The 25,642-nt window shown below is 37.8% G+C and overlaps 1 protein-coding gene across 20 annotated transcripts in view; it reads left to right on the top strand.

Annotated features, from left to right (window-relative positions):
- The first annotated feature begins 3,621 nt into the window (after positions 1–3,621).
- LOC131155705 (uncharacterized) overlaps positions 3,622–25,642 on the top strand; it is a 95,226-nt gene continuing 73,205 nt past the window's right edge. For 7 of the 20 annotated variants that reach the window (XM_058109034.1, XM_058109036.1, XM_058109035.1 and 4 more), the window contains exons 1-5: positions 3,643–4,290; positions 4,490–4,563; positions 11,642–11,722; positions 23,502–23,594; positions 23,876–23,995. In XM_058109034.1, the coding sequence (XP_057965017.1) occupies positions 4,179–4,290; positions 4,490–4,563; positions 11,642–11,722; positions 23,502–23,594; positions 23,876–23,995 (480 nt within the window). In that variant the 5' untranslated portion in view covers positions 3,643–4,178. Of the gene's footprint in view, positions 4,291–4,489; positions 4,564–11,641; positions 11,723–23,501; positions 23,595–23,875; positions 23,996–25,642 lie in introns of all 20 variants that reach the window. The other 13 variants (XM_058109040.1, XM_058109042.1, XM_058109038.1 and 10 more) reach the window with 3 other exon arrangements.

Genomic DNA, 25,642 nt, shown 5'->3' with positions numbered 1-25,642 from the left:
GCCTGGGGTGATTTTGAAATAAACCTTTGGGTGGCTGAGGAAGGTGGGAATGGTCACTGTCACGGTTCGGTCGACCGTGGATGGTGTGTTCAATTTGGTTTGGTCGACCGAGGCAAGTCAACGAATTGACTTTCTGGTTGGTCGGTATACCGAGGCATTTACAACGCCAATGGTTTGGTCGACTGAGGTCTCTTGAAAAATTTCTTTCTTCTTTTGACCTTATAAGAATTATCCCTATTTGTATGTGTTTTCAATTTTGGCTTAAGGGACTTGTTCATTATGTGTCCTAAGGTCGATCTATGGCCTTGAGTGATAATCCAAAAAATCCGACGTCAGTCGACCAAAGGTGATACCTAAGGTCATTCAACGGTCTTGAGCATATAATCCTACCATGCATGTGATGCAATTATTACAAACCATATTAACTTACAAACCATATGAATTGAATGCAATACAATAATAAAAAGGGTCTTCATTCTTTTGCTTCTTTAGATGCCATAAGTAAGCTTTTATCTTGAAGTTCGTATGACTTCCTTGTGTTCCTACCATCAATGTGTGCTAAGGATGAACCTGTTCAAGAAGTTCAGTGTACAGGTAAGAAACATTGGTTTTTTCATAATCAAAACGGGATCAGACTCATAGAGTTAATAAAGGCTGAAGACCAGGAAGTTAAGGAACCCGAGATATGCAGCAACGAATATTACAAAAATCATAGCAGCAGATCATGATGAAATCCTAGCAGCAAATTAGGAGCCTAATAATGAGGAAGACACAATATGTATGATCTTGTAGAATTCAATTGTATAGCTGTAACAAGTTCTTAAATTGTATGCTTTAAAATAGGAATCAATTGTATCTATAGTGCTATATATATAGTTATATATACACATGAGATTAATCAATGAAAAATAGAGATTATTCTCAAATACTCTGCCCTTGAATTATCTTACAGGAGGGAATCAAGCCCAAGAACCCAATGTATTCTTAAAAAATCATTATCTCACCTCCATTGTGCAACAAATTGGAAATTACTTTTATAGTTTTTTTGTTTTCATAAAAATAAAGGGAATGATTTCTTTGGAAACCTTTGGAGAGACAACCAAACAAATTTTTATCTTTGTTTTTGAATCTTAAAAAATGCAAATGAAAAAATTGTAAACAACAACAATATGATTCCCTTAGGGCTTATTTAGTATCAATTTTGTTTCTGTTTTTGGGTTTTATTTCTATGTAATGGAAAAACAAATTATGAAAACATGTTTATTAAGAATATGTTTGGTATCTTTCTATTTTTTGTTTTTTGTTTTCATTCATGCATAGTAAAGAAATATATTATGAAAACACATTTGTTGTTGCCAATTTTAAGTTTTTATTGTTTATTTTCAATTGTTTGTGGAAAAAAATTAAAACCAAATTTTATGATTTTTTAGTTGTTTTGCCAACCTCTTGTATAATATTTTAATATCCAGAATCAACTATTTAGAATAAATCATTCATTATATATATAACTAAAATTTTTAAAAAATAATCACTTGAATTTGAAATATAATTAAAATGAAAATATTCCATAAAATATTAAAAAAGAAAAAAATTAAAACCATTCACAAAATACCTTTTTACTATTTTTCTATGTACAATAAGACAATTATTTTAAATTGAAATTTGAAATATTATAATTAAATAAAAATTAAAATGAAATTTTAATTTAATTATATATTCTTAATTTGCATTATTTTGTAATTTTATTATTTTAATTATTATTATTGAATTTTAAAAACAAAAAATGTCGGTTTATCTAATTAAATATTTAATTTATTTCAATTATAAGAATATTAACCAAACAAATCACTATTTTTAGTTTTTGATTTTATTGTTTTTAATTTTAATTTTTAACTTTTAATTTTATAATTTTGATATTAGTACCACATGGGCTAGGGGTGTACAAAATTTACCAAAAAAAGGGCAAACTAGCCTGAAACTAGACCGGAATAAGTTTCGGTTCGGCCTTTCGATTTTCGACTTCGATTTTGGTTCTTGAAAATAGAAAATTTTGGTTCTCGGTTCGGTTTCGATTTCAATTTCCAACCCAAAACCGAACCAAAAAATCGAAGAACCGAAATATCTTTAGAAACTGAATTGAAATGGATGCAATAGAGGCTGCGTCTCAAGGGGTGAGAAGCTGTGCGCCACAATAGTTGCACTTATTCTTAATTTGCATTATTTTGTAATTTTATTATTTTAATTATTATTATTGAATTTTAAAAACAAAAAATGTCGGTTTATCTAATTAAATATTTAATTTATTTCAATTATAAGAATATTAACCAAACAAATCACTATTTTTAGTTTTTAATTTTATTGCTTTTAATTTTAATTTTTAACTTTTAATTTTATAATTTTGATAATAGTACCACATGGGCTAGGGGTGTACAAAATTTACCAAAAAAACGGCAAACCAGCCTGAAACTAGACCGGAATAAGTTTCAATTCGGCCTTTCGATTTTTGACTTCGATTTTGGTTCTTGAAAATAGAAAATTTTAGTTCTCGGTTCGGTTTCGATTTCCAACCCAAAACTGAACCGAAAAATTGAAGAACCGAAATATCTTATAAATAATAAGCTGAATTAGAAATTGAATTGAAATGGATGCAATAGAGGCTGCGCCTCAAGGGGTGAGAAGCTGTGCGCCACAATAGTTGCACTTCAAAAGCAAAGGCAAATGATCCACAACTGATGGCTTGCTCTCTGTTATGGTGTTGCCCCCCTGCTACCAGATCTTAGAAGGGGCATTTACATGTGGTTCAATTCCCCAAGTCCTCTCTATATACCCTCTTACTGTTTTATCGTTGCTGAATCTTCCAGAGCCAGCTGCACTGAGGATGCTCATTTGTGTCCACCTCGCTTGGTCGACAAATGCTTTTTTAACCGACAACAACAGCCCGTGCCTCGAGATAGCTTGCGAAGTCATATCCATCACGCACCATCTACGCTATCACATGATTACTTGAAGTAGTCTTTGATGCCAAAATAGCCTTCCTGCACCATCCTTGCAACATGTGCAAATTGAAGTGATGCCTTAACAACGGCTCCTTTTGCACTCAATGTTGGAACTTCATACACTTTAGCATCAAACAGAAACATGTTTTCTGCTCCTACTTCTTCAGTAATTTCTACGATAGACCCATCTGCTGTAGCTAAAAGCAAGCATCCATTCATAAAAAATTTCATGCTTCCGGTTCCCGATGCCTTATGTCCAAGCAGTGCTTATGTGTTGTGAAATAAGGTCACTCCCTGGTATTACTAGTTCAGCCAGAGAGTCATTGTAGTCAGGAATTAAAACCAGTTTTACAAGGTCTCTGACATCTGTATCATTATTAATTTTTTCTACCACATCATGACAAAGTTTGACAATCTTCTTTGCAATCTCATAACAGGGTGCAGCTTTCCCTCCAATGATGCAAACATGAGGCACAACCTTCTTCTTACTATCAACCTTCCCTATATTCTTTATACAACCTCCCCACCTATTCTTGTCCCACATTGGATGTGATTGAGATTTAAAGTTTCTCCCTAGCTATAAATACTGGTTATCCCTTTTCATTTATTACCAATCCAGCTACTAGCTTATGGGATGAGGGTTTGCATTACTGTGCGTGACCCACATTGAAGTCCTATGGTCCTCTCCAATAAAGCCCCTTCCCAGTAAAGGTTCAGTTGATTTGTAACATTCGCCAAGGTTCAATTCAGTTAGAAATTGAAAACCGAATTGGATAATTCTTTTTTTTAAAAAAAACTGAACTGTCGTTTGATAATGATTTTAAATTATAAGAACCGGTATGTTTTAGTTCGGTGTTTGATTTTGTGTAAAATTGAATCGAAAAAAAATCGAGTGCACCCCCATTATGGGTCTCATAAAAGTTAAGCTTAAAGATTTAATTTTACCGAAACTAATATAGATTGGTTTGAAATTTAGGCCTAACCGAACCCAAGTGGACCTATGCAGTATAAACAGCCGCAGTAAACAGTCTACCGCAGTATTTGATAAAAGTTTTTTAGGCTTTAAACATGTACACACGGACTTGGACCTTCACCTTGTAATTCATTGTCTGACTTCCTATGAGGAGGCAGTTTCAAGCTCTGCGATTCTGCAGCCTCGGAGAAAATTAGGTTTCCAGGAAGATGGACAATATTCCAGGATCGTCGTCATCGTCGTCGCCGCCCGGGAAAAAGCGCCGGCGAGAGCAAGATGTTGAGATTGAAACTTACGATGCGCATCAAACGCTGTCCCTCGGTGATTTCACCTTCCATTTTCCAATTTCTCTTTCTTTGGGGAGCAAAAGATTAGCCGCTTATGGTTTCGAAGTTAAAATTCGCACTTTGAAATGGCTTGAAGATGGTCTTTTTTTGAGATGTGGTCGTTTGTCCTTTATAGTATTCTCGTTTTGTTAGGATTACAGGGTGAAGTGACCATTACTTATCTGCCAATGCAGAGGGAAATCTTACTTTTACCGACACTATGGTTGCACTCCGTATAATGCATGCGCAGTTTCCACCAATTGAAAAGGTTTGTCATGAAATTTTACTTCAACAAATTATTTCATTCGCTATACGTTCATCGACTAGATAGGCTTGTGAATGCTTAAGTTTACCTTAGTTCACTGTTTGGAATATGATGGGAATAGAATTGTAGATGGGAATAGAATCCTAAGAATTTTATAGGGATATAATAATATAAAGAAAAAAAGTCTCATGCCAAAGTTTGTTTTTTAGTTCCATCCAATATGAATGGTATAGAATCGGAATAGGCATTATGGTGAAATTTAGGAATAATTTTTCATTGTCGATTCCATGTTATGGATTAATAAAAATATATGCATGGCCATTTGTTTTTTGACAGTGCATTTTCTTTCATAAGTAATTATACAGATATTCTATGATAATTTCATTTGTAATCTATTCCATCTCACCAATCATAGATGTTTAAACACCTCTTGAAAATGTGCATTTATTATTATTATTATTATTATTTTTTGTTGTTGTTGTTGTTGTCCATGATTGCATAAATTGGCAAAAAATGATTCATATAGCTGACCCCACGTATTGGGACTCAGGGCTGGTTTGTTGCTGTTGTCATGCGTGCTCTTGGAGTTGTTTTATAGTGTTACCTATGGCCTATGGAAACATTATTTTTGAGGGGCCTATTGTGCAACTTAAATATATTTCTAGTAGGGGATGCAAGCATTGGTGGGAACTATTGTTTGGGTTTTTTTTTTTTTTTTTTTGGGTTGGGAGTTGGAGGTGTTTTTGATGGCATAAGTTGGGCGGCTCAGGGGGAAGGTTGGTCAATCCTTAAAAGTTGAGGTACGGCGTGACAGGTAAAGGAGGAGGAAGATTATGTAGGAAGAATGAGAGATGTAGGGGCAATAGTAGGATGACGTAAATATCTTTTTTGGGGGCGGGGGGGGAGGGGGGGGTTGAGGTGCAAGATGAGCTGTTCTTTTGGAAGAGATGCTGTGAGTTTTGAATAGAATAAAAAATCTCCATATGAGGTCATATTGTGGTAGGACGTGCATTACTGAGTAGGGTGATGCCATCGAGCAAGGTAGGCCAATGTGAATGGCTTATATTCTGGTCAAGAGAGAGGGCAACAAGTGGCAAGTGTCATTTCTTTGTGCAAGAATGAATGAAAAAGGAGCCTTGGTGCTGATAGGTTGCTTCCTTCATCTTTTGTCATGGTGTACCACATTGCATACACCAAGGGGCAAAATCTACTTATAAGGATTAGCAACTCGAAACATATCATAGATAGGATCAGTAATTTTGCCTCACCAAAAATAATTTGAAATAAATTTATTTCACATGCCAAGCTTTTTGAATCATTTTATTTGAGTCCACTCATGACTAATGGCTATTGCTTGGGAGCTTCTGTTTGTTGGCTTCAATCTCTTAAGCATGAATATCACCAAGGCAAACCTGGCATGAGCTATGACAAGCAATTTTTGTGGCACACATCCATTGAATATCGCTAACCTCATTGAGTGATTCATTATGAAATTGTGTATAACAGAAGGGTCATGTGCAACATATATTCTTCAACTACACTCTTCATATGCAATCTCATTTTGTTCAGTGTTCTTTGCTGCACATATGTTCTTTAAGGCAGGATTATGAGTGTGCATTGCATGGAGTATTGGAGCTCAAAAAATATATGGATATTGAGACTTCATGGGTGCATTATCAGTAAAAATTTGACCACATATTGTGGTCCAACTTCGGCAACAACATCCAACATAAATTGAGCAATGCAATTCTTGCCCATATATTCCTTCGTATCATCAATTGCCTTTAAGAAAATTAGATTCCTGTTTGGTATAGTCATAGAATTGATTAGTGGCTTTTTTTATGGATCACTCCACCCATCCTATACAATACCAGCGCCTTTTTCTCTCTCCTAGCCTCCTTGATTGCTTGCAACATCCTCTCAATATTTACTTCTCTGTTTTTTTTTTAAGAAGTGTAGCTTTTAGAGCATTAACCAAAAGGAACAAAACAAACAATAGTATTATTAGCTGTATAATTTGGATTTTGAGCAAAGTGGATTGGTTATTGTTTTGAATAAAAAAGCAACTCTATTAAGAGAAGAAAAAATATGAAAAGAAATCCTTCTAACAAAATAGAGGAATAGAAAGAAAAAAAAGTAGATCAAATACAAACAAGAAATAGAAAACTAATGAAGCTAACCAAGCCAATATCATTGTATATTAGAAAAACCCACATCACATTCCCAAAAGCAACTAGATGAAATATCTCCAATGAAACAATGGCAGTTTGGTCCTTCGATCAAACCAATAGACAAAACCAGAACTCACAAAATACAAGCATCTCTTTTGGACAAAACACCAACAGGATAGCAAACACTGCCCGCCACCAAAGTTTCCTTGCTTCCTTTTGCCTCCCAAAGGCAGCCACAATTTGTACTAATCAAGCAGGCAGAATCAGCAATCAAAGAAAAAAATAAAGATGGGGGAACTGCTTGCATTGGGAAAGAGAGAGTTGGAACATAAACAACCACCTATCACCAATCCAAAAAAAAAAGAGGCTTGTGAGAACATACTTGGTGCGCGGTGAGGCCATGAAGTGAAAAAAGTCAGAAGAGTTTGAGAAAAAAAGAAGGTTTCAAATGGCTGAGGGAGGTTTGGACCGGAGGTTTGAGCGACTGATTTGAGCAACATTGCAACTGCAAGCAATCAACTGAGATTAGTCACCAGTTGATGAGTGCTAACTGTTTCATAGGCTGGGATTGGAGGTGTTGTTTATTTATAGAGCCCAAAAACTAAAACTGAGAGGGTAATGAAGTCTTCAAAGGCTTCTTTTGTTTAACAAATGGTAATTTTGAGGCCCCAAATTTGTAAGAACATTTGCATATAATTACCCTAAAAGAAGAGACATCCCCCTCCACCAGTAACGAGTTATTTGGCAAAGGAAAACTACTACAACCCTCAGAGACCCCGCCCCTCTCTTTCTAACCAACCTTCTTACTTCACCACAATTTCTACCTTAGCAACTCACTTTGACCAAACCCAGCCGTTCTTTTTGATTCAACTACCTTCTCAACTCACCTTTTTGACCTTCTTGTAGATTCAGTCCAGTTTTCCAAATAATAACTTTTTTAACCCGAACATCTCCCAACTTGCTTAAGTTCGGTATATTGTGAGTTTGTGAATGATAAGTCTGAATGCACTCTTTCAATCAACAAGAAGCATTTTACATTCAAATAGAGAAGATCTAGGCGAATCATACAAAGCACCAGATGACAATGCTTCTTTATATCTCTCTTAGAGGAGGAGTGGTGATGGCTGGCTACAGAGATACACTTAAAATGGAAACCCTCAATTTGTCAAAGGATGTTGCTCTAGATCATGTAAATTGGAAAAAAAGGATTCACGTAGCCAACTGCACCTAGTGGGACTCAAGGCTTGGTTGTTGTTGTAGTAATATGTGTGGATGACTGATCCTCATAAAATGTCCATGATAAAATTCATGGTTTACTCCAAAGGTGGGGTATGGTATTCTCAAAGTTTGCATATGCTTTCAACAAACTACATCATTATGAGCATGCATATGATTTGTTGAAAAGTTTAATGCAGCAAGCGGGGAAGTAGAATGCCATGCAAATGTTGTTGAATAATGGTAGGCAGAAACTGTAAGTAATATGATCAGGTAAGGGAGGCAGCTCCCAAATGTTTTATAAAACCACGGTTAATTGCTCAAATGAGGGAGCACTGCGATATTGTGTGCCCAGGTATCGTGTGGTTTGCAACAAACTATATTGCCCTTTGATAGCCTGTAGAAAAAGATGGCAAGCTTGAGGTCTCTATTAACATCAGAGGAGGCGCACATTAAATTGGACAGAAACGGGCAAAGATGAAAGTCGCATTTGAGCATGAAGTTCTAATCTTTCAAATGTCTTGAAAAAATTCCAAACGTTCTTGAAAAAGTTTCTATGATTTGACACGCCTCGCCAAACTTGGGTTTCATTTTGTAATTAATTTTAATTATTTTTTTTCTCCAGTGATCATTAAAATACCTTGAGGGCTTGTTCAGTTGTGAAAAATGGTTTCCATTTTCCATTTTCAGTTTTCTGAATAATTACAGAAATGCAATCTTGTTTTCCAGTTTTCCAGTATGTGTTTAGAAATGTTGGAAGACATCTTTCCACTGTTTCTAATTTTCTGGGTTAAGGAACACCCGTGGTCGCTTAACTGTTGACTAAAAGTTCTTGACATCACTAAACTTTTTTTTTTTGTGATCGGAGGTCACTCAACTACCAAATTATTGCAATTTCCCTTTTTTTACTCTAGAACTAACGGGCCTTGGTTAAAAATGCTTACATGGAAAAATATTTTTGTGTAAATTGCAGCTGGGGTCCCATCTCAACTGAATTTAGTTAATTTCCTTCCAAAAAAAATTCATGTGGTCATCTTGTTCCTCATTTTTCTGCTACTCAAGCTATGATTTGCAGAGCTAATAAAATTAATCATGGTGACACCTGCCATTCCTTTTGCAAGAACATCCCCAACATACCCATTTGTTATTGTAACACGGTGCTCCACCCATCTTAATTCCCAACTCCCAAATTTTTTTTTTCTTGTAACACCACCGCCGTGACGGTGCCATCACCACTATTTTTGATGTACAGCAACAGATCAAAGAAACAAAATTATAATAAAGTTTATGTTATCTCATACCTAACCAACGAAACCTATAGCACACAGAGAGAAATAAATTGGGGTATTGACTATGGATGATTATATGTAGGGAGATGGAAGAAATTGATCATTGATGAGAAGGGTCAGCAAGTTTAAAGCCGGAGAGCATTAAATGCGTTTGTGAGACCAATAAATTAAATCATTGAAAGAGAAACAGGAGTATTTAATCTGGGAAAAAAACTTGAAACATAGGAAGAACAACAAGTATACTAAATATGTCACTTTTTATTGAGGTCTTTCGAATCAAAAGCACAGAAGAAGCAAGGGAGAGCGAGATAGCTGCAGAAATTGCAGGGGGATATTAATGGTGGATTGCGAGCAAGGACAGGACAGAGTGGGATTTAGGGAGAGAGAAAAAGAGTATTAATGATGATGAAAACTGAAAAGTGCTTCTTGCCGACTGTCATACAAATGTTCAAGCCATCAAAGCCATCACCACAGTCCACTTGTTATACTCTCTATTAGAATTGCCATGGCCAGTGCTGATGGCACCCCTGCCAGTGCATCAAATGTCACGCTCAGGTAGATATCAAATGACAAGCTCCCCACTGCCAATGGCATCCTATAGTACACCATCCCAATGCCGAAAGCCCCTGCCATTGCTGCCAGTAACCACCTCAGGATCTAGCTGCGGAGGCAAGGATCATGGATTGGAGTGCTGGCCTATTAACATGTGCCATGGGCAAGCTGTGCTGGTCTCCGTCACTGGTGCTATATATTAGATGCTCGAGGCGAGGAGGTTGGAGAATAAGAAGGAGCTGAAGGGAAAATGTGGAAAGAGGTGAGGCATTCAACAATGGAAGCGCTGGCGACGCAGTTAGCGTCGGCTGAGAAGACAAACCACCAAGGGATTACAAGGATTTCACAGTGATGATGCTGTCGAGAGCTGCTCGTACCGGAAGTCCAACATGACTCTTTGGTCGTTGCCGACCGAACTATGGATCAACCAAATATGGAGAAAAATTATTTTAAAATTTTCAATATGGACAAAAATCGTTTTAAAATTTTCATGTGTTAATGCCCTTGTCTTCTTATCCACCTTTCAAAACCCTAATATTGCTGGTGTTAATTTTTAATTTTATTTTTTGGATAAAAATATAGTGGCGTGTTTCAAGTGGGACCCAGTTGCCATGTAGGTATTCCATTTAGGCATATGTAACAGAGTGACGTTCAAATTGGACGGAATGGGGGAGATTGCAATAATTTGGTAGTTGAATGACCTTAGTGCACCAAAACAAAAAGGTTTAGTGGTATCAGGGATTTTAGTCAATAGTTAAGTTATCATGGGTGCAGTTATCCCCAGATTTTGAAATAAATGTTGGAAAATTGAAAAACAAGGTGGCAGTTTCATAATTATCTGGAAAGCTAAAAAGAAAAAAAAAAAAAAACTGTTTCCCGCAGTTGAAAAAGCCCTAATTTTTTCCCCCTTTTCTCATTTTCCTTTAAAGCTGCTGTGAATTTGTTATAGGGATCTTTCTTTTCTGTAATAGTATGGTTGACTTCGATAGATACTTGTTAACCGAATTAATTCTTTCTTCACTTCAATAAGCTAGTGTGTTTGCTTATTTGGTAAAATATTCAGTGGCATTTCAGCATCTGCTAAATACAATGCCTCATTATCTGTTCACAACTCCACATGCTATGGATCATTGGAAAATTAAACAAGTAAGCATTATCCAGAAAAAAATTGTCCTGTGCTCTTTTGTCCCAGCACCTCTTTTTTTGTGCCTTCAATGATTGTGAAATAAATGTACTTTGGCATGCATCTTTTTGATTGTTATTTTTATTTCATCTGAACTCATAAAATTTAACACCGACGCATAAGAAACTGCTGCTGGCCTGAAGTTTATTTTAGGAATATTAGTAGCATAGAGAGTTTGAGGGATTTTGGTGTACATGAAGAGGCTGCTGCTAGTATGGAGTCCTATTCCTCTGAAGAGGAAATATACGAGGTTGTGAATTCCCTCTGCTTTTAACTTACTCTGTCTGTATTATTTATACGAGCTCTCTCATTCACTTATTAGTGTCTCTGGTGCTTAATACCAGACTGAATGTTAACTAAATGCTTACAATTGACATCCCAAGCCGATGACATCTGTTGACATGCACCCTTTCCCTGGTAATGAGGCCAACGCCCAGCCATTGTGGCATACACTAGTGGACTTGTGGCTGCATGGAATGCCAATTGCAGAGCCTTTAAGGACCACTTATCGGTGCCTAAGCTTATAAAGTTTTAGACGCTCTTATAAACATTTATTATGGAATTTTTTCCCTCTATTTATTTTCCCCTTTTCATATGCCAGTTTAATGTTGAAACTTATATATACCATTATCCGTTTTATTTTTTAATTTTTTATGTTATGCCTATTTCAGATTTCAATTCAGCCTTTCATTTTACGGTCGCAATTGTATAGCAGTGTCAAGGACAGAACTCAAGTTGATAGGGAATTAGAGGTTAGTCTGGTTCCTCCAAGAAAACTCTAAGAATTGAAGCAGAAATTGGTTTTGTTGGCAGAAATTTTGATTTTCTTTGGATTTTGATAAAAAAGATGTATACTTTTAGTTTTAGATGCATTGATATTGAATTTTAGATTGGTTATAAACATTCAACTGCTAGTCCTACTTTCACATATACTACAAAATTCTCTTCAGTTGATAACTCCTACAATTGCTATCCTACGTTCATGAAGAAAGTTAAGTATTTTTTTTTTGATTGAAAAAGAACAATTATATTAATGGAGAAAGAATGTATGAAACAGGAAAATAAGGAATCTTCTAAAAAGCAGGAAAACTAAAATAGAAAAACAAAAGAGTTAATACAACATAGCAAAGCTATCCTGCTGAGCATATTCCAAACATGTTCCTTTGAAACAACCAGCAGCCAAATCCCACAAAGAAGCTAAATATTGGATCTTATCCCAGACCAGAACCCAAGAAGTCTTCTTCCCCTTAAAAAATGCGAGCACTCCTGTCTTTGCTCCCTCCGAATCTCAAAAGAGAAATGGCCAACATATCCACCACTAACTCTAGACAAACCCAACTTTCCCCAATAAACCAAAAAGCTTGTTCAAATCCTCCTAAAGAAATAACATTGCATAAACAAATGAGAGGCAGATTCAGAACTATCAAAACTAAGAACACACAAATGGAGATAATGCCATAGAAGGCTTCCTACTCTGCAACAAATTGTTTGGTGGTAACTCTATTAAGAACAATCAACCAAGTAAAAGCCTTAATTTTACAGGGTGTTTTGGCCTTCCAAATTCTATTATAGAATGAAAAAGACATATTTATCCAAATCAAAAACAAAAAAGAAAGAGATGCAAGAAAATTGTCCCAAAGAACAGCACCCACTTATCACATCCTCCTTGTTGGAAGGGAAACCCTCCAACAAACTCAACAAAGACCCAAGCTCCTCCACCTCTCTATCTTTCAGAGATCTATGGAAATGGAAATCTTATGCAAAATTCTCCTCATTAAAGGGGTTCTTGGGTGTCATGAGCCAAGCTTGTTCAGGACATTATGTTTGCCTATGACCATTTGTCTTTTGTGCATGTGATGAGTTACCATCATGTAAATACTAGTATAGGTTATTTGCTTTGAGTAGGTGTAAGAATTAGTGTAAAAGAAGAGTATGACTCCTTAAACAATTTGATGTTTGCTATTGCCAAAGCTGAAATAACATATAAAGCTCTTTTGGGGGAGGATCAGTGTTCTTACAAGACTCACTAGCATTTGATAACCATGTTAGCCTACTTGCCTCCCTTGCTAAACACAAGTTGCTTACGGACGTCTTGTTAATGAATTACATTGTTTCAGTGTTTACCGCTTGCTTGCCATTAGCTTTCATGAATTGCTTATTGCTTGCGTTTACTTTACATTCAATGGTTGTGAATGTGTTCTATGGGTAAACCGAGGTAATCTTTGGCTAACTAATTAAATGAGAGTGCTTTAGCTAGTGTTGCATGATCCTTCACAAGGTGTGGAATATTTGCCCTGTGAAAGTTGGTATTAGAGCCAGGTTACTTGCTACAAGAATTTAGTTGCCTTCTTTACGGGATTGTGTTAAGCATTGGTAAGAGACTGTGCCAATCAATATCAAGAGAATAGAAGCGCTAGAACTCGAGGTTGATACAACCAACAATGTGGCTATGGAGATGGTCAAACTTGCTGAATGTGTTGATGTTTTTGAAGGGTCACAAAAACATCAACGAAGTTCTATGGTGGAGATGTCAGAGGTCATCTTTCAAGGCCTTACAAGCCTCCGTTGTGGAGAGGGCACTATAAGATGATGCTGATGAGGAGGAAACTCCAAGGATGGGTGCAATGCGGTTAGGCATCATGTTGGAGAGGTAGACAAAGGTGACAAAAGTTACTTAGGCTAAAGGGTTATTGTTTGTGGATCTATGGATCAATGAGAAGAGCACTCATGCTATTTGATACTAGGGCTACCCATAATTTGTTTCATAGGTGATAGGACTCAACTTGAACTTAGAGGGGGATTCAAGACGCATGAAAGCAGTTAACTCCCCAGCTCAACCTACTCTGTGAGTAGCCAAGCAAGTGATTGTAAAGCTTGGATAGTGGGTGGGGCATGCGAATTTCACAATTGTGCCGTTGGATGAATTCCAAGTGATTCTTGGAATGGAATTCTTGAGGGAGACTAAGGCGGTATTGATTCCATTTTCTAGTTCCCTTTGTCTGATGGGAGACCACCCTTGCATGGTGCAAGCCATTACAAGGAAAGGAGATGAGAAATTTCTTGTTGCTATGCAGCTCAAGAAAGGATTGAGGAGGGGTGAACAAACATATCTTGCCACGCTGCTAGCAGATGAAGATGTAGGTTAAGAGTAGGTACCTACTACCAGCCAAGTTGTATTGGATGTGTATAAATTTGTGATCCCATATAAGCCACCTCACAACTTGCCTCTGCAATGGGGTGTGGAGCATGAAATTGACTTGTTAACAGGAGTGAAGCTGCCTGCAGTTTGCATAGTTGAGGAAATAGTTGGAGGAGTTTTTGGAAGCGGGCTATATGCATCCTTCCAGAGCACCACTCGGAGCATCGGTTTTGTTTCAAAGAAACATGATGGGAGCATGCAGATATCTATGGACTACCACACACTCAACAAAGTGACTATGCGCAAGAAGTAACCTATTCCATTGATTGCTGGTTTGTTTGATTAGTTAAGTCATGCAAAGTACTTCACCAAACTTAACTTGCGGTTAGACTACTATCAGGTTAGTAGATGGGGATGTACCAATGACAACTTGTGGGACATGGTATAGGGCGTATTGATTCTTGGTGATACCTTTTAGGTTGATGAATCTGATAGCGACATTTTGCACCTTGATGAATGATAAGACCCTAGGGTTTTATCATAGTGAAATTGGGGAAACTTGATGGGTGGAAAATAGAAAGAGAAAATAGGGTTGATCACTTCGAGGGATCTGCCTCTAAATTAGCCAATGGTTATGAATTGTGTTATTGCTTGACTGAAAAAGCCCTGTAGGGTTAGATTAATGTAGTGTAGGGAGCCCTACTCCTATTAGGAATATAAAATATTTTAATCCAAGTCTTGTGGACTCAATCCTAATTGATTTGGGAATCTAACTCATTAAATAAAAATCCTAACATAAATTGAATCCCAATTGATTTGGAATCATAACACGTTAATTAGAAATCCCAATTGATTTGGGAATCATAACATTAAATAGAAATTGCAATTGATTTGGGAATCCTAACATTCTTGCCTCTTTCAAATTAGCCTTGTCCTCATGGCTGAGCAACAGTAAACTTTGGGAATCGCTCCTCCAAGAATTGATAAATTCCAAAGTTGCATCTTCGATTGGTTAGCCAATGAACTAAAACATCTATGATGTCTTGACTTTTGTGTTTGACCACTTGGTGATCCAGAATTGCTTGTGGCTGCACTTGAACCTCACTAGTAGGTGCAATATTAGGTCAGTGGCACTGCACAGTAATTTGCTCTCCTAACTTCTTTTTGAGGCAAGAGACATGAAAAATTGGATGTACCTTAGAACGTGTTGGTAAGTCAATATGCCCAAGATATCCACATGTGGTCGAGCAAAGCTGCATTTAGATTTGTTGACAAACAGATGATGCTGGCGAAGAGTGGTGAATATCGTTCGCAAATGACATAGATGATCTTCAAAAGATGAGCTGTATTTTAGGATATCATCAAAAAAATATGAGAACAAACTTTTGTAGATAAGGTCGGAAAATGTCATCCATGAGACTTTGGAAGGCCGAAGGGGCATTGGTTAACCTAAAAGGCATAACCAAAAACTTGTAATGGTCATCTTGAGGTCTAAACACATTCTTCTGAATGTCTTCATCATGTACCCAACTCTGGTGATAGCCTGATCTCAAGTCAAGTTTGGAAAATTTTTGGGCACCCCCCAACTCATCTAACAATTCATCCACAATAGGGATATTTATCCTTCACACTGTTCTTGTTTAATGCTCGATAATCAACACATTCGCCAAGAGCCATCCTTCTTCATAACCAATAAGATAGGAGAATAATATAGACTAAGCTTGGTTGAATTATGGCAACATCTAACATTTCTTTCACTATCTTTTCTTTTTCTTCTTTTTGAAAATAAGGATAATGATAAGCACGAATGTTAGTATGGACGCTACCTAGCAATAGAGGAATGTGGTGATCATGTCTTCGTTAAGGTGGCCATTCTTGTGGCTCCACAAATAGGTTAGAAAATTCTTAAATAAGAGATTCTAGCCATTCATCTTGGTCAAATTGATGTTTTAACTCCTTTGGTGCTCGAAGTTGTACCAGTTAGCCATGTCATTCCTTTTTAAGGAGCTTCTCCATGTGATGGCTTGAAATTATAGTGACATTAGCACAACGTTTGCCTTTAAGGGTCATTCTCTGGCTGTTCACGACAAACTTCATAACTAGTTTAGAAAAATTCCAAGCTATATCACCTAAAGTCCTTGGCCATTCAATACCCAAAACCACTTCATAGTATTCTAGTGGCAACTAAAAGAAATCAACATGCAACCCATGATTTTGCATAGTAAGTTTTGACCTTTGGACTCTTGCTTTGACATGTCAAGGTCCTCCCATCTGCATCCTTCACATCAAACTTTTCACATTGCTCTAGAAGATAGGCTAGCTGTTTAGCAATTTTAGCGTCCATGAAATTATTAGTGCTACGTGTATCAATTAAGAGAGTAATAGGTTTGCATTTTAGGAAGCCAATAATTTTCATGGTTTAAGGATTAGCATGCCCAGCTAAAGCATGAATTGAAGAAGTCATAGATTCATCATTATCATCAAATTCCATACCTTCTTGATATGAATAATCACAGCCATGCTCAACTTCTTTTGGCTCCTCCACTGGTTCAATCATCAAGAGTCGTCCCTTTTTTGCAATGGTGCTCTCTTTGCCGCTTTGCATCATAATGTCAACATAAACCTTTTGTCATTTCGCTCTTTAAATTTCTCCTGAGTTAATCGTTTGGCAGGAGGATTGTGAGGAGCAGGTGGTGTTTAAATTTCTCCCGAGTGATGTCATTCTTCTCCAAACCTCTTTTCTTCTAACCATGCAAAGGAAATTGCAGTGGTTATAGTCCGTGGCTGATGCACTTTGACCTTATGCCGAATGTCAATTAGGAGACATTCAATAAGTACCGACGAGTTGACTTGCATTCCAATCTTTAGCTAGTGCTGCATGGCCTGTCACAAGGTATGAAATATTTGGCCTATGACACTGGGCCACAAGGCTCCCTGCTTTGCGAGGATAGGGGGAAGGTCGTCACAGGTTCACAGTGCAAGGCTGGGAGCCTTCTGACTAGGGATGCCCTTTAGTAGGGAGAATTTTGTGTGAAGACTAACATTTCCATAGTTTTTTGAATGATGGAGAGGTGGAGGAGCTTGGGTCTTTGTTGAATTTGTTGGAGGGTTGTCCTTCCAACTGGAGGATGTGAGGAAGTGGGTGCTGTTATTCAAGAGAATTTTCTTGCATCTTTTTCTTTGAGTTTTCATTCTGTCATAGAATTTGGAAGGCCAAAACACCCTATAAAATTAGGGCTTTAACTTGGTTTATTGTTAATAGAGTTTTCACTAAACAATCTGTTGCAGAGTAGGATGCCTTCTATGGCATTATCTCCGGATGTGTGTTTTCGTAGTTTTGATAGTTCTGAATCTGCCTCTCATTTGTTTATGCAGTGTTATTTCTGTTGGAGGATTTGGAACAAAGAAGAAGATCTAAAGCAAAAATTCTCCCCATTATAAAGCAAAAAAGAAGAAACAGCCCCATTATGTAACCAAGAAAGATGATACGAGCAAGGAAATGACACGAGAAGAGTTGAGGTCTTCCCAAAAATGAATGCACCCATTACCCACCCCAAATTTGTTATTAGTGATAAAACATGGATTGATATACATCTCCAAGACTCTCAAAAGAAGATCTAAAACCTGCTTTAGTACCCTATCCATTTTCTTGTAAGACAAATTTGCTGTTAGTTTCTTTATGCCAAAGTGAGTTCTCCTCTAAAGGAAACTTCCATTGCTATTTGAAAAAATCAAGGCAATGTTTTTAGTACTAAATTCCCAAGATCCAATCCCCCTTCCTTCTATGACCTACACACCTCCCCCCAACTAACCAAATAATCTTTCTTCTCCCTAATCCCATACCAAAGAAAGCCTTGCATGATTCTCTTAATAGTCCTAGCTACTACCGCAACAGGAACTTTGAAAATGGACAAAAAATAATAAAGAGGTATACTAGAAAGATGAGATTGGATAAGAGTAACCTGACCACCTGAAGAAAACATAGCACCCTCCCACTCATCCAAACGCTCCCCCCCTCCTTCCCAACCATAGGAGCCCAAACAATCCACGAATCTAGGATTACTACCCAAAGGAACCCCAAGTACATCAGGAATAGCACATCCTGCTAAAGAATCCAACTCCAAATATCTACATTTCCCAAATTTGTACCTGCTATCCCACTTTCCCCTAAATTTACTTTTAACCCTGAAACACACTCAAAAAGTTGTAAAATAGTAAGCACATATAAGAAAGAATTTTTGGTCCTCTAACCTTCTCCATGTTCTCAATCTATGATTCATTTTGGCAGGGTTTGAGGCCATCTCGGGCTTGAAAGTAAATCTTGGAAAAAGTAAACTTATTTTGATTGGTGATGGCATAAGAGGGTTTTTCTTGCTGGCCTTCTGGGATGCAAGATGGGATGTTACCTGATCAATTATCTTGGGCTTCCTCCTGGAGCCAAATTCAAAGATCAAGGAGTGTGTGACCCCAAAAGTTTGAAAAAAAGATTGGCAGGATGGAAAAGGAATTTCTTGTCTAAAGGTGGCAGACTCATGCTTATTGGAAGTACTTTGGCAAACCTTCTCGCCTATTTCATATCTCTCTTTCCTCTGCCAGCTTCAATTGCCAAGAGATTTGAAGGAATTCAGTGGAGGTTTTTGTGGGGGAGGTTTGGGGCGGTATTTAAATTCTACCCTATCAAATGGGGCATGGTAAAACAACCTATTTGCCGGGGAGACTTGGGCTGAAGTCCCTTCACACTTTCAATAAAGCACTTCTTGGGAAATGGTTGTGGAGATTTATGAAAGAGAAAAACCTTCTCTGGTGGGGAATCATAACTTCCAATGTGGGTTCGAGCATGATGAATGGATTACTCAGGCTGGCAGAGGACCATATGGTGTAGGGGTGTGGAAATTCATCAGGAAAGGATGGGATGACTTCTTCCCTTTTATCATACTTCAAGTGGGGAATGAGGACAGCATTTACTTCTGGCAAGATGTGTGGCATGACCGGAAGGTTTTCAGAAATGTGGAAGATGGGGAACTCCATCTCATTAATTTTTATGGTCATCTCTACAACTTTCAACACCAAAACATTTCCAATCACACCAAAGTGGACCACAGATAAAAATGGGGTCTTATTAGTCAGATCCTTCTGTAGGAAACTCTCACAAATGGAAAAAAGCCACAGAAATTCCCCTTGGTCTCACGTTTAAAAATGGATGCCCCTACAAAGGTAGCTTTTCTTGCTTGGGGACTAACCCGTGGAAAGATCTTAACCCTGGACTATTTGCGGAAAAAGGGGCTGATTGTTGTCAACAGGTGTTCCCTATGCACTATGCATGGCTGATGCAGAAACAATTGAACGCATACTCCTTCATTGCCTGTGGACCAGGAACGTTTTGAATATGGCTCTAACCTTGATCGGACAAAGGTGGGTTACTGCCAGCTCGGTGCTAGGGGAGCTCTGGGCATGGAAAAGGATTCAGGCAACCAAGGAGAAGAGAAAGGCTTTAGCTCTCATCCCTCTTGCCATTTTTTGGTGTGCTTGGAAAGAATGAAACAGAGAATGTTCAAAACTCTCTTACGCCGCTTTAGAAGTGTAAAGAACAATGGACTACTAAGGTTCCCAGCTGGTACATTAGGACTGTAGTGAATGATCATAATGTAATTTAATATTTTTGTGACATCCTGTAGGATGGATGACTGTGTGTACTTTGGGGTGGCATCCCCTTGATGCCCTTTTAGTAAATTTCTTTTACTAATAAAAAAAGAAAAAGAAAAAGAAAGCTAGTGTTATTGGCCTGAAGGAGACACTATGACTCTCTCACTACCCACCCCAATACCTCTCTCATGCCATTTTATCAATTGCCCTATCTATCAATCCACTCAAATGGCCAACTACCAAGACAAACAAGGATGTGGACAATGGACCTTCTTGCCTAACACGTCTTGAAGCTGTAAACCATGATTAAGGCTCCCCATTGACAATAATAGAAAAATAAGCATTAGTAAAAAAAATCTTCATCCAATTCCTCCAACTAAGCCCTAAAACTTTCCCCTCCGAAAACCCTATCCAGGAACTTTCATTGATTCCATCATAAGGCTTTTCAAAACACAATTCAAACCCTTTTATTTCTCTGCACATTCTCCACAGCCTCACTAGCAATTAAAATAGCACCTACAATTTGCCTACTCCTTACAAGCCTGAGAAATTGTATTTCCTATTACTAAAATCAGCCTGTTCGCAAGCACCTTTAATCTTATAACACTAGTAAGCAGACTCATAGGCTGAAAATCAGCAACATGAATAGATTTACTCTTCTTAGGCACCAAAGTGATGAAAGCTATCACAAAAGAACTAAAAAATCTTCATTAAATCCAGTATGACCACATCCCAACAGTCTTGAAAAAAGCGATATTAAGACCATCCATACCTAGAGCTCTATCCTTATCAATCTCAAATACAACCTGCCTAATCTCACTTTCCTCAAAAGGTGTCACCAACCAACACTGCTGATCCAAATATATAGGATTTCACTCCAAGCCCTCAATCATTGGCCTTCCTCCATCCTCCTCTGAAAAAAGGCTAGCAAAAAAAATCAGTAAGCTCACTGGCTATTGCACCAGGATCAGAAATAACCTCTCCCCCAATCTCCAGCTCCCTAATAACACTCTTATCATTAGCCATGCTATGGAAAAAATTAGAATTACAATCACCTCCTTAGCCTACTTATGTTTAGCCTTTTGCTTCAACCACCTCATTTCCCTAAAAATTACCTCCTCTTAACTCATTAATTAAACTTGTACCCTCAACCTCCTCATCCATCAAAAGCATCCCTTCCTCCTCTTTCCTATCCAAAAAATTTAGTTCGCGCGAAATATAATTTTTCTTGATTCTATTGTCTCCAAAAACCTCCACATTCCACTTCTTCAACATTTCCTTAATTTTTTTGAGCTTTCTCATCAACCTAAAACCCTCCCTACCCATATCCGCCTCTTTCTTCAAGAATCCCTCACTAAAGGGCAGCCTGGTGCACAAAGCTCCCGCGCATGCAGGGTTTGGGGAAGGGGCGGACCACAATGGGTCTATAGTACGCAGCCTTACCTTACATTTTTGCAAAAGGTTGTTTCCACGCCTCGAACCCATGACCTCCAGGTCACACGGCGACGACTTTACTAAAGACAGAAAATACTTATGATCCAATCACATATTTAAAACCTAAAAGGAGTAGGGCCCCAACCTAATCTTTCTAGACTCGAGCAAAATAAGAAAATAGTCCGAAACAGGCCTGGGGAAAATCATTTGAGAAAGATTTGGAAATTCATCTTCCCAGTTACTAGAAAACAAGAACCTATTATCTATCTAAACAACTCGCAACCACTTTCTCCACCCACAAACCAGGAAAATAAAGCATTATCCATTTGAAACTAATAAATATATCAAAATTACTCATGCTAGAAGAGAACGTCCTTCTCACTAGGAAACACAACCAAAATAAGCCCCCACCCACCCCACCCCCACCCCCCCGGCTGCCACCACTAACCACCTAGGTGAACAAAACCCAAAACCCGCATAAAGATCCTCCCAAGAAAATGATATAAGTGCTGGCCTAGGAGGACCATACACAGACGTTACCCCTACTATTAATGTATAACAATTCACAAATCTGATAAGGAAAGGTAACCAAGTAGACTATCAATCTTACAAATGGAACGAGTGTCCTAATGATCAACCTCCCCGCACCACAATAACCACCAAAAGAAAAAAAAAAAAAAAAATGCCCCTTGGGGAGGAAGAAAATCCCACTCCTTGCACCTCCCCTTCCAAATACTCCTAATTTCCTAAATCACCCCCCCATCCATGTCCTCAAGTTTAGTTTCCTGAATAAAAAACAATATTAGGAGCACTTCTGCTCAAAACTTCATTAATGAGTCATTTCTTCCTCACATTCCAACTAATTATCTTCATGATTTAACTAATTTAGCCCTTACCTACATCCTTATGCCCCACTTCCCCCCCCCCCCCCCCCCCAAAAAAAAAGGAAAAAAAGAAAAAGAAAAAATAGAATTAGCTAATTTATCCAACACCCTGTGCATCCTTTTTTTCTTCCTTCTCATTGGTCTGAGGAGTAACCAAAGGATTCACTACCTTGACATTCACCCCCTCAAGGAGTTCTTGTGGGTCATAATTGTCCCTCTCAGTTTCCAAAGAGTTTATGACTAAGATATCCCCCTTATTGGATCCCTCACTTTGGCGCAAATTAATATCAATATTTTTTTGAGGACTTGGATCCCTTTTATTTTCCTTATTCGATTCAGTCACAGCATTATCCACATTAATACTAGAGACAAGCACATTAGGGACAGCAGGACAACAATTCAAATGAGTAATATAAGCCAAAGTCGCTCCTCTGTTATATTTTTTACTTGATCATCTGTATTCTTTAAATGGTGAACACCAACATGTGTTTCTTCAGAGGGACTCTGAGGTTTATCATCCCCCACTTCCTATTGCTCAGACAAAACACCATCTCCCGCTGTCATTGTGCACTCTGTATGCTCCTCGAGTAATTTCCGAGGAGAAATTAAATACATACCCTCATTATCTACCCCATTTTCTGCCATTAGTTGATCCAATAAAAGGCTCGTATCTTTTCACTTAAACTCTCGAAATCTTCATCTGATTTTATCCCCTCTTTAACGTCATAAGATTTACAACCCAAAAAAAATCCTGGACTTATTTATTTCCTGATGCTTTCATATTAGACAATAAAGAATACATCAATAGCTGGACAGGAACAGTACTTTGTATGCATTGAAGACTTGAATGACCGCTTGCATCATCAGCAGCCTTCAATTTCTTTTGGCTATCAATATCACCAAACTTCACGAATTCCCCCATGTCCTGACTCTTCCCTTCATGAGAACCCTCAACCGCTTGCAAATTCCAATCCAATTCTTTATCGACTCATTTGCTACTTGTATACCATGTATCGTCTTTTTGTTCCATCAAGATTCAATTCATTTTGGGACTGCATCAGATTCTATGAATTCTGCAACAGCTGTTGGTTCAATGCATCTCCTGATCCTACTTCTTCCAAAGCTTCCACCTTGTTACTTCATTTTGTTACTGCACCAGATTCTCTGAATTCTGTAACAGCTGATGGTTCAATGCATCTCCCAACCCTACTTCTTCCAAAACTCCCACTTTGTTACTTAGAATGCACAACCCACCAACCTTCAAATCACCTGAATCAATTGCTTTATTATTATCCACTTCATTAACTTCCTCATGAGCCTTAAGGTCCAATTCATTAGTTATCTCAGGCCCAATACACCTTTCGCAGACCAAATTTTATTTGCAGCTTAAAGTTTTGTGTATTGAAGGGCAAGGTATTTTTTATTTTGCAGTCATTGAAGAGGGAGAAAATTTTGCGCATTTTTAAGCTAAACACTGGACAAGATGATCATGGCATAATGTTTGTGGATGACTATATAACACAGGTATGCTGTGTTGGTTTGCATTTCAAGTAATCAAGGATATATTTATAGTGCCTTTTTTTTGGGGGGAAAAAGTTTCGCAAGCATATTGACATCTTAATACGTGAATATATTGAAATAATGCTATTGAAAATTAAATTGCTTGCATACCTCTGTTATTTTTCATGTTTCATATGGTGCTTTTGGCTTCAATGCTAGAGCTATACATTAATGGCACATTAAATTTTTGAAGAAATGCTAATATATTAAGTAGTTACAAAATTTTATATCATTTTCTTTTATAGATTGAACGTGTTGCAAAAAGAACGCAAGCAAAGGAGCCAGATGATCTTGCAGTTTTTGAATGGTTTAAAATGCATGTTATCGCTTCTAGGCTGGAACCCAGTATTGAATATCAAGAGCTTGTATGTTGTCCTGTCTAGTTTTCATTTGCTTTTGACTGCTTTATGGGTTTATTTATTTTGAAACCTTAAATGATTTTAATCACGGAAAAAACCCCTAATCATTAGCCGAGTGACACATTACTGTTATATAGTTTGGGTGTGCACACAGGTGTTTGCATGCATGTGCGTGTGCATTCTCTTTATTTTGTTCTTATTTTCTTTCTACACACTTCTAATGTGTCTAGCTTAAACCATGAAAAATGTGTGCACTTCCCTTTTTCTGACAGGAAATGAGGACAGATATTTATTTAGTTAGCATCTATGCCGTCAACAGATGTTTTTATTTTTGGATAAAGAAGAAGATATGTTAAGAGAAAGAGAAGACAAACAATAGAGAACGAGCAATCCTCAATGAGGAAAATTAAATAAGGGATATAAGAAAGCAACCCAAACAGTACTGCCAATCGTCCAAAAATGAAACTGCAAGCGCTACCCTGGAAAACCCCTTTTCAATCTCTTTCTGTCATAATTGACAGAGGATTGCAAATTAGCTAATTCCCATTGTCCCATCTTAGCGTTACTTTCACTGCTATCCAAAGGGACTTCCTTCCTTTCTGGATCAGCTAATTGTAAGCCCATTTTATCCAGCAATCGTTGAAAGTGGGGCAGGCAAAATACCAGTCAGTCTGCTCAATCTTGTCTCTTTCCTTGCCTATTCCATCATTTTGAAAAACAGAAACTCCTTCTAAATTATACATTGGAGGTGGAGGCTTGTAAAAAAAAATTCTCAATAAATCAGAAGAACCTGATCCAGACCCATGTTGTTCATGAACCTCTTCATTAAGTTACCCTCCATCACAATCCCAATCACTTTCCAGCTCACCCTCCTTGTTAGATACATCACCTCACTTCTTCTTCTCCTTAATAGGGTTTTCCCTCACTAACCTTCTTTATTTCCTTGACCCATTTGAATGCTCCTTGATGTAAAAATTGCCATCGCTATGTCTTTTAAAAAATTTACTTATTCACATCTTCACTGATTTGCCTCTCAACTGAGGAGTTCCTTTCTTCCATGCCCTTCTGCTCCTGAAGAGAATAAACCTTTGGTATTACGGACTAACCCACAAGCAGATATTTTGTCGCCTCATCCATCCCCACCTTATCATTATTAGAACTAGCATCATCTTGATTTCCAATCTGATCAGCAAAGAGAGTAACCTCCGTCTGCACTTCCTGCTTCCCTGAAACCTTTGTCTGATGTCCATCCTCCCCATAGGAAGACCTCTGGAAAACTAATGAGTGTTCAAAACATCCCTGCCCAAGGCTCTCAGCCCGCTAGAAAAAAGCTCACGACACCCACTTGCACCAATAACTCTTGCCAGAGAGGACATAACAGTTTTTTAAAAGGCTCAATTGAGGCTCGCCTCAAGGCAAGGCATGCCTAAAACGCCTTGAGGCTCAATCGAAAATACCAAATTCGAAAAAGGCCAACACATTACTTGCTAGGGCTTACACATTTTTACAAAAGGCATGCCTTTTGCGCCTTTTTAGTTGAGGCTTAAGCATTTTGGGTGTGTTCTCAAGTTAGAATTGGTTAGAAAATTTTAACTACATGTTTATATAAAAGCAATATCATAATATGAGCTGTTTTTAAAATTCTTGAACCTC

The sequence above is a fragment of the Malania oleifera genome, chromosome 5, assembly GCF_029873635.1.
Source record: "Malania oleifera isolate guangnan ecotype guangnan chromosome 5, ASM2987363v1, whole genome shotgun sequence".
Classification (NCBI taxonomy): Eukaryota; Viridiplantae; Streptophyta; class Magnoliopsida; order Santalales; family Ximeniaceae; genus Malania; species Malania oleifera.
The sequence above is the reverse complement of the archived record's forward strand: the minus strand, read 5'-3'. Positions and strand labels throughout refer to the sequence as shown.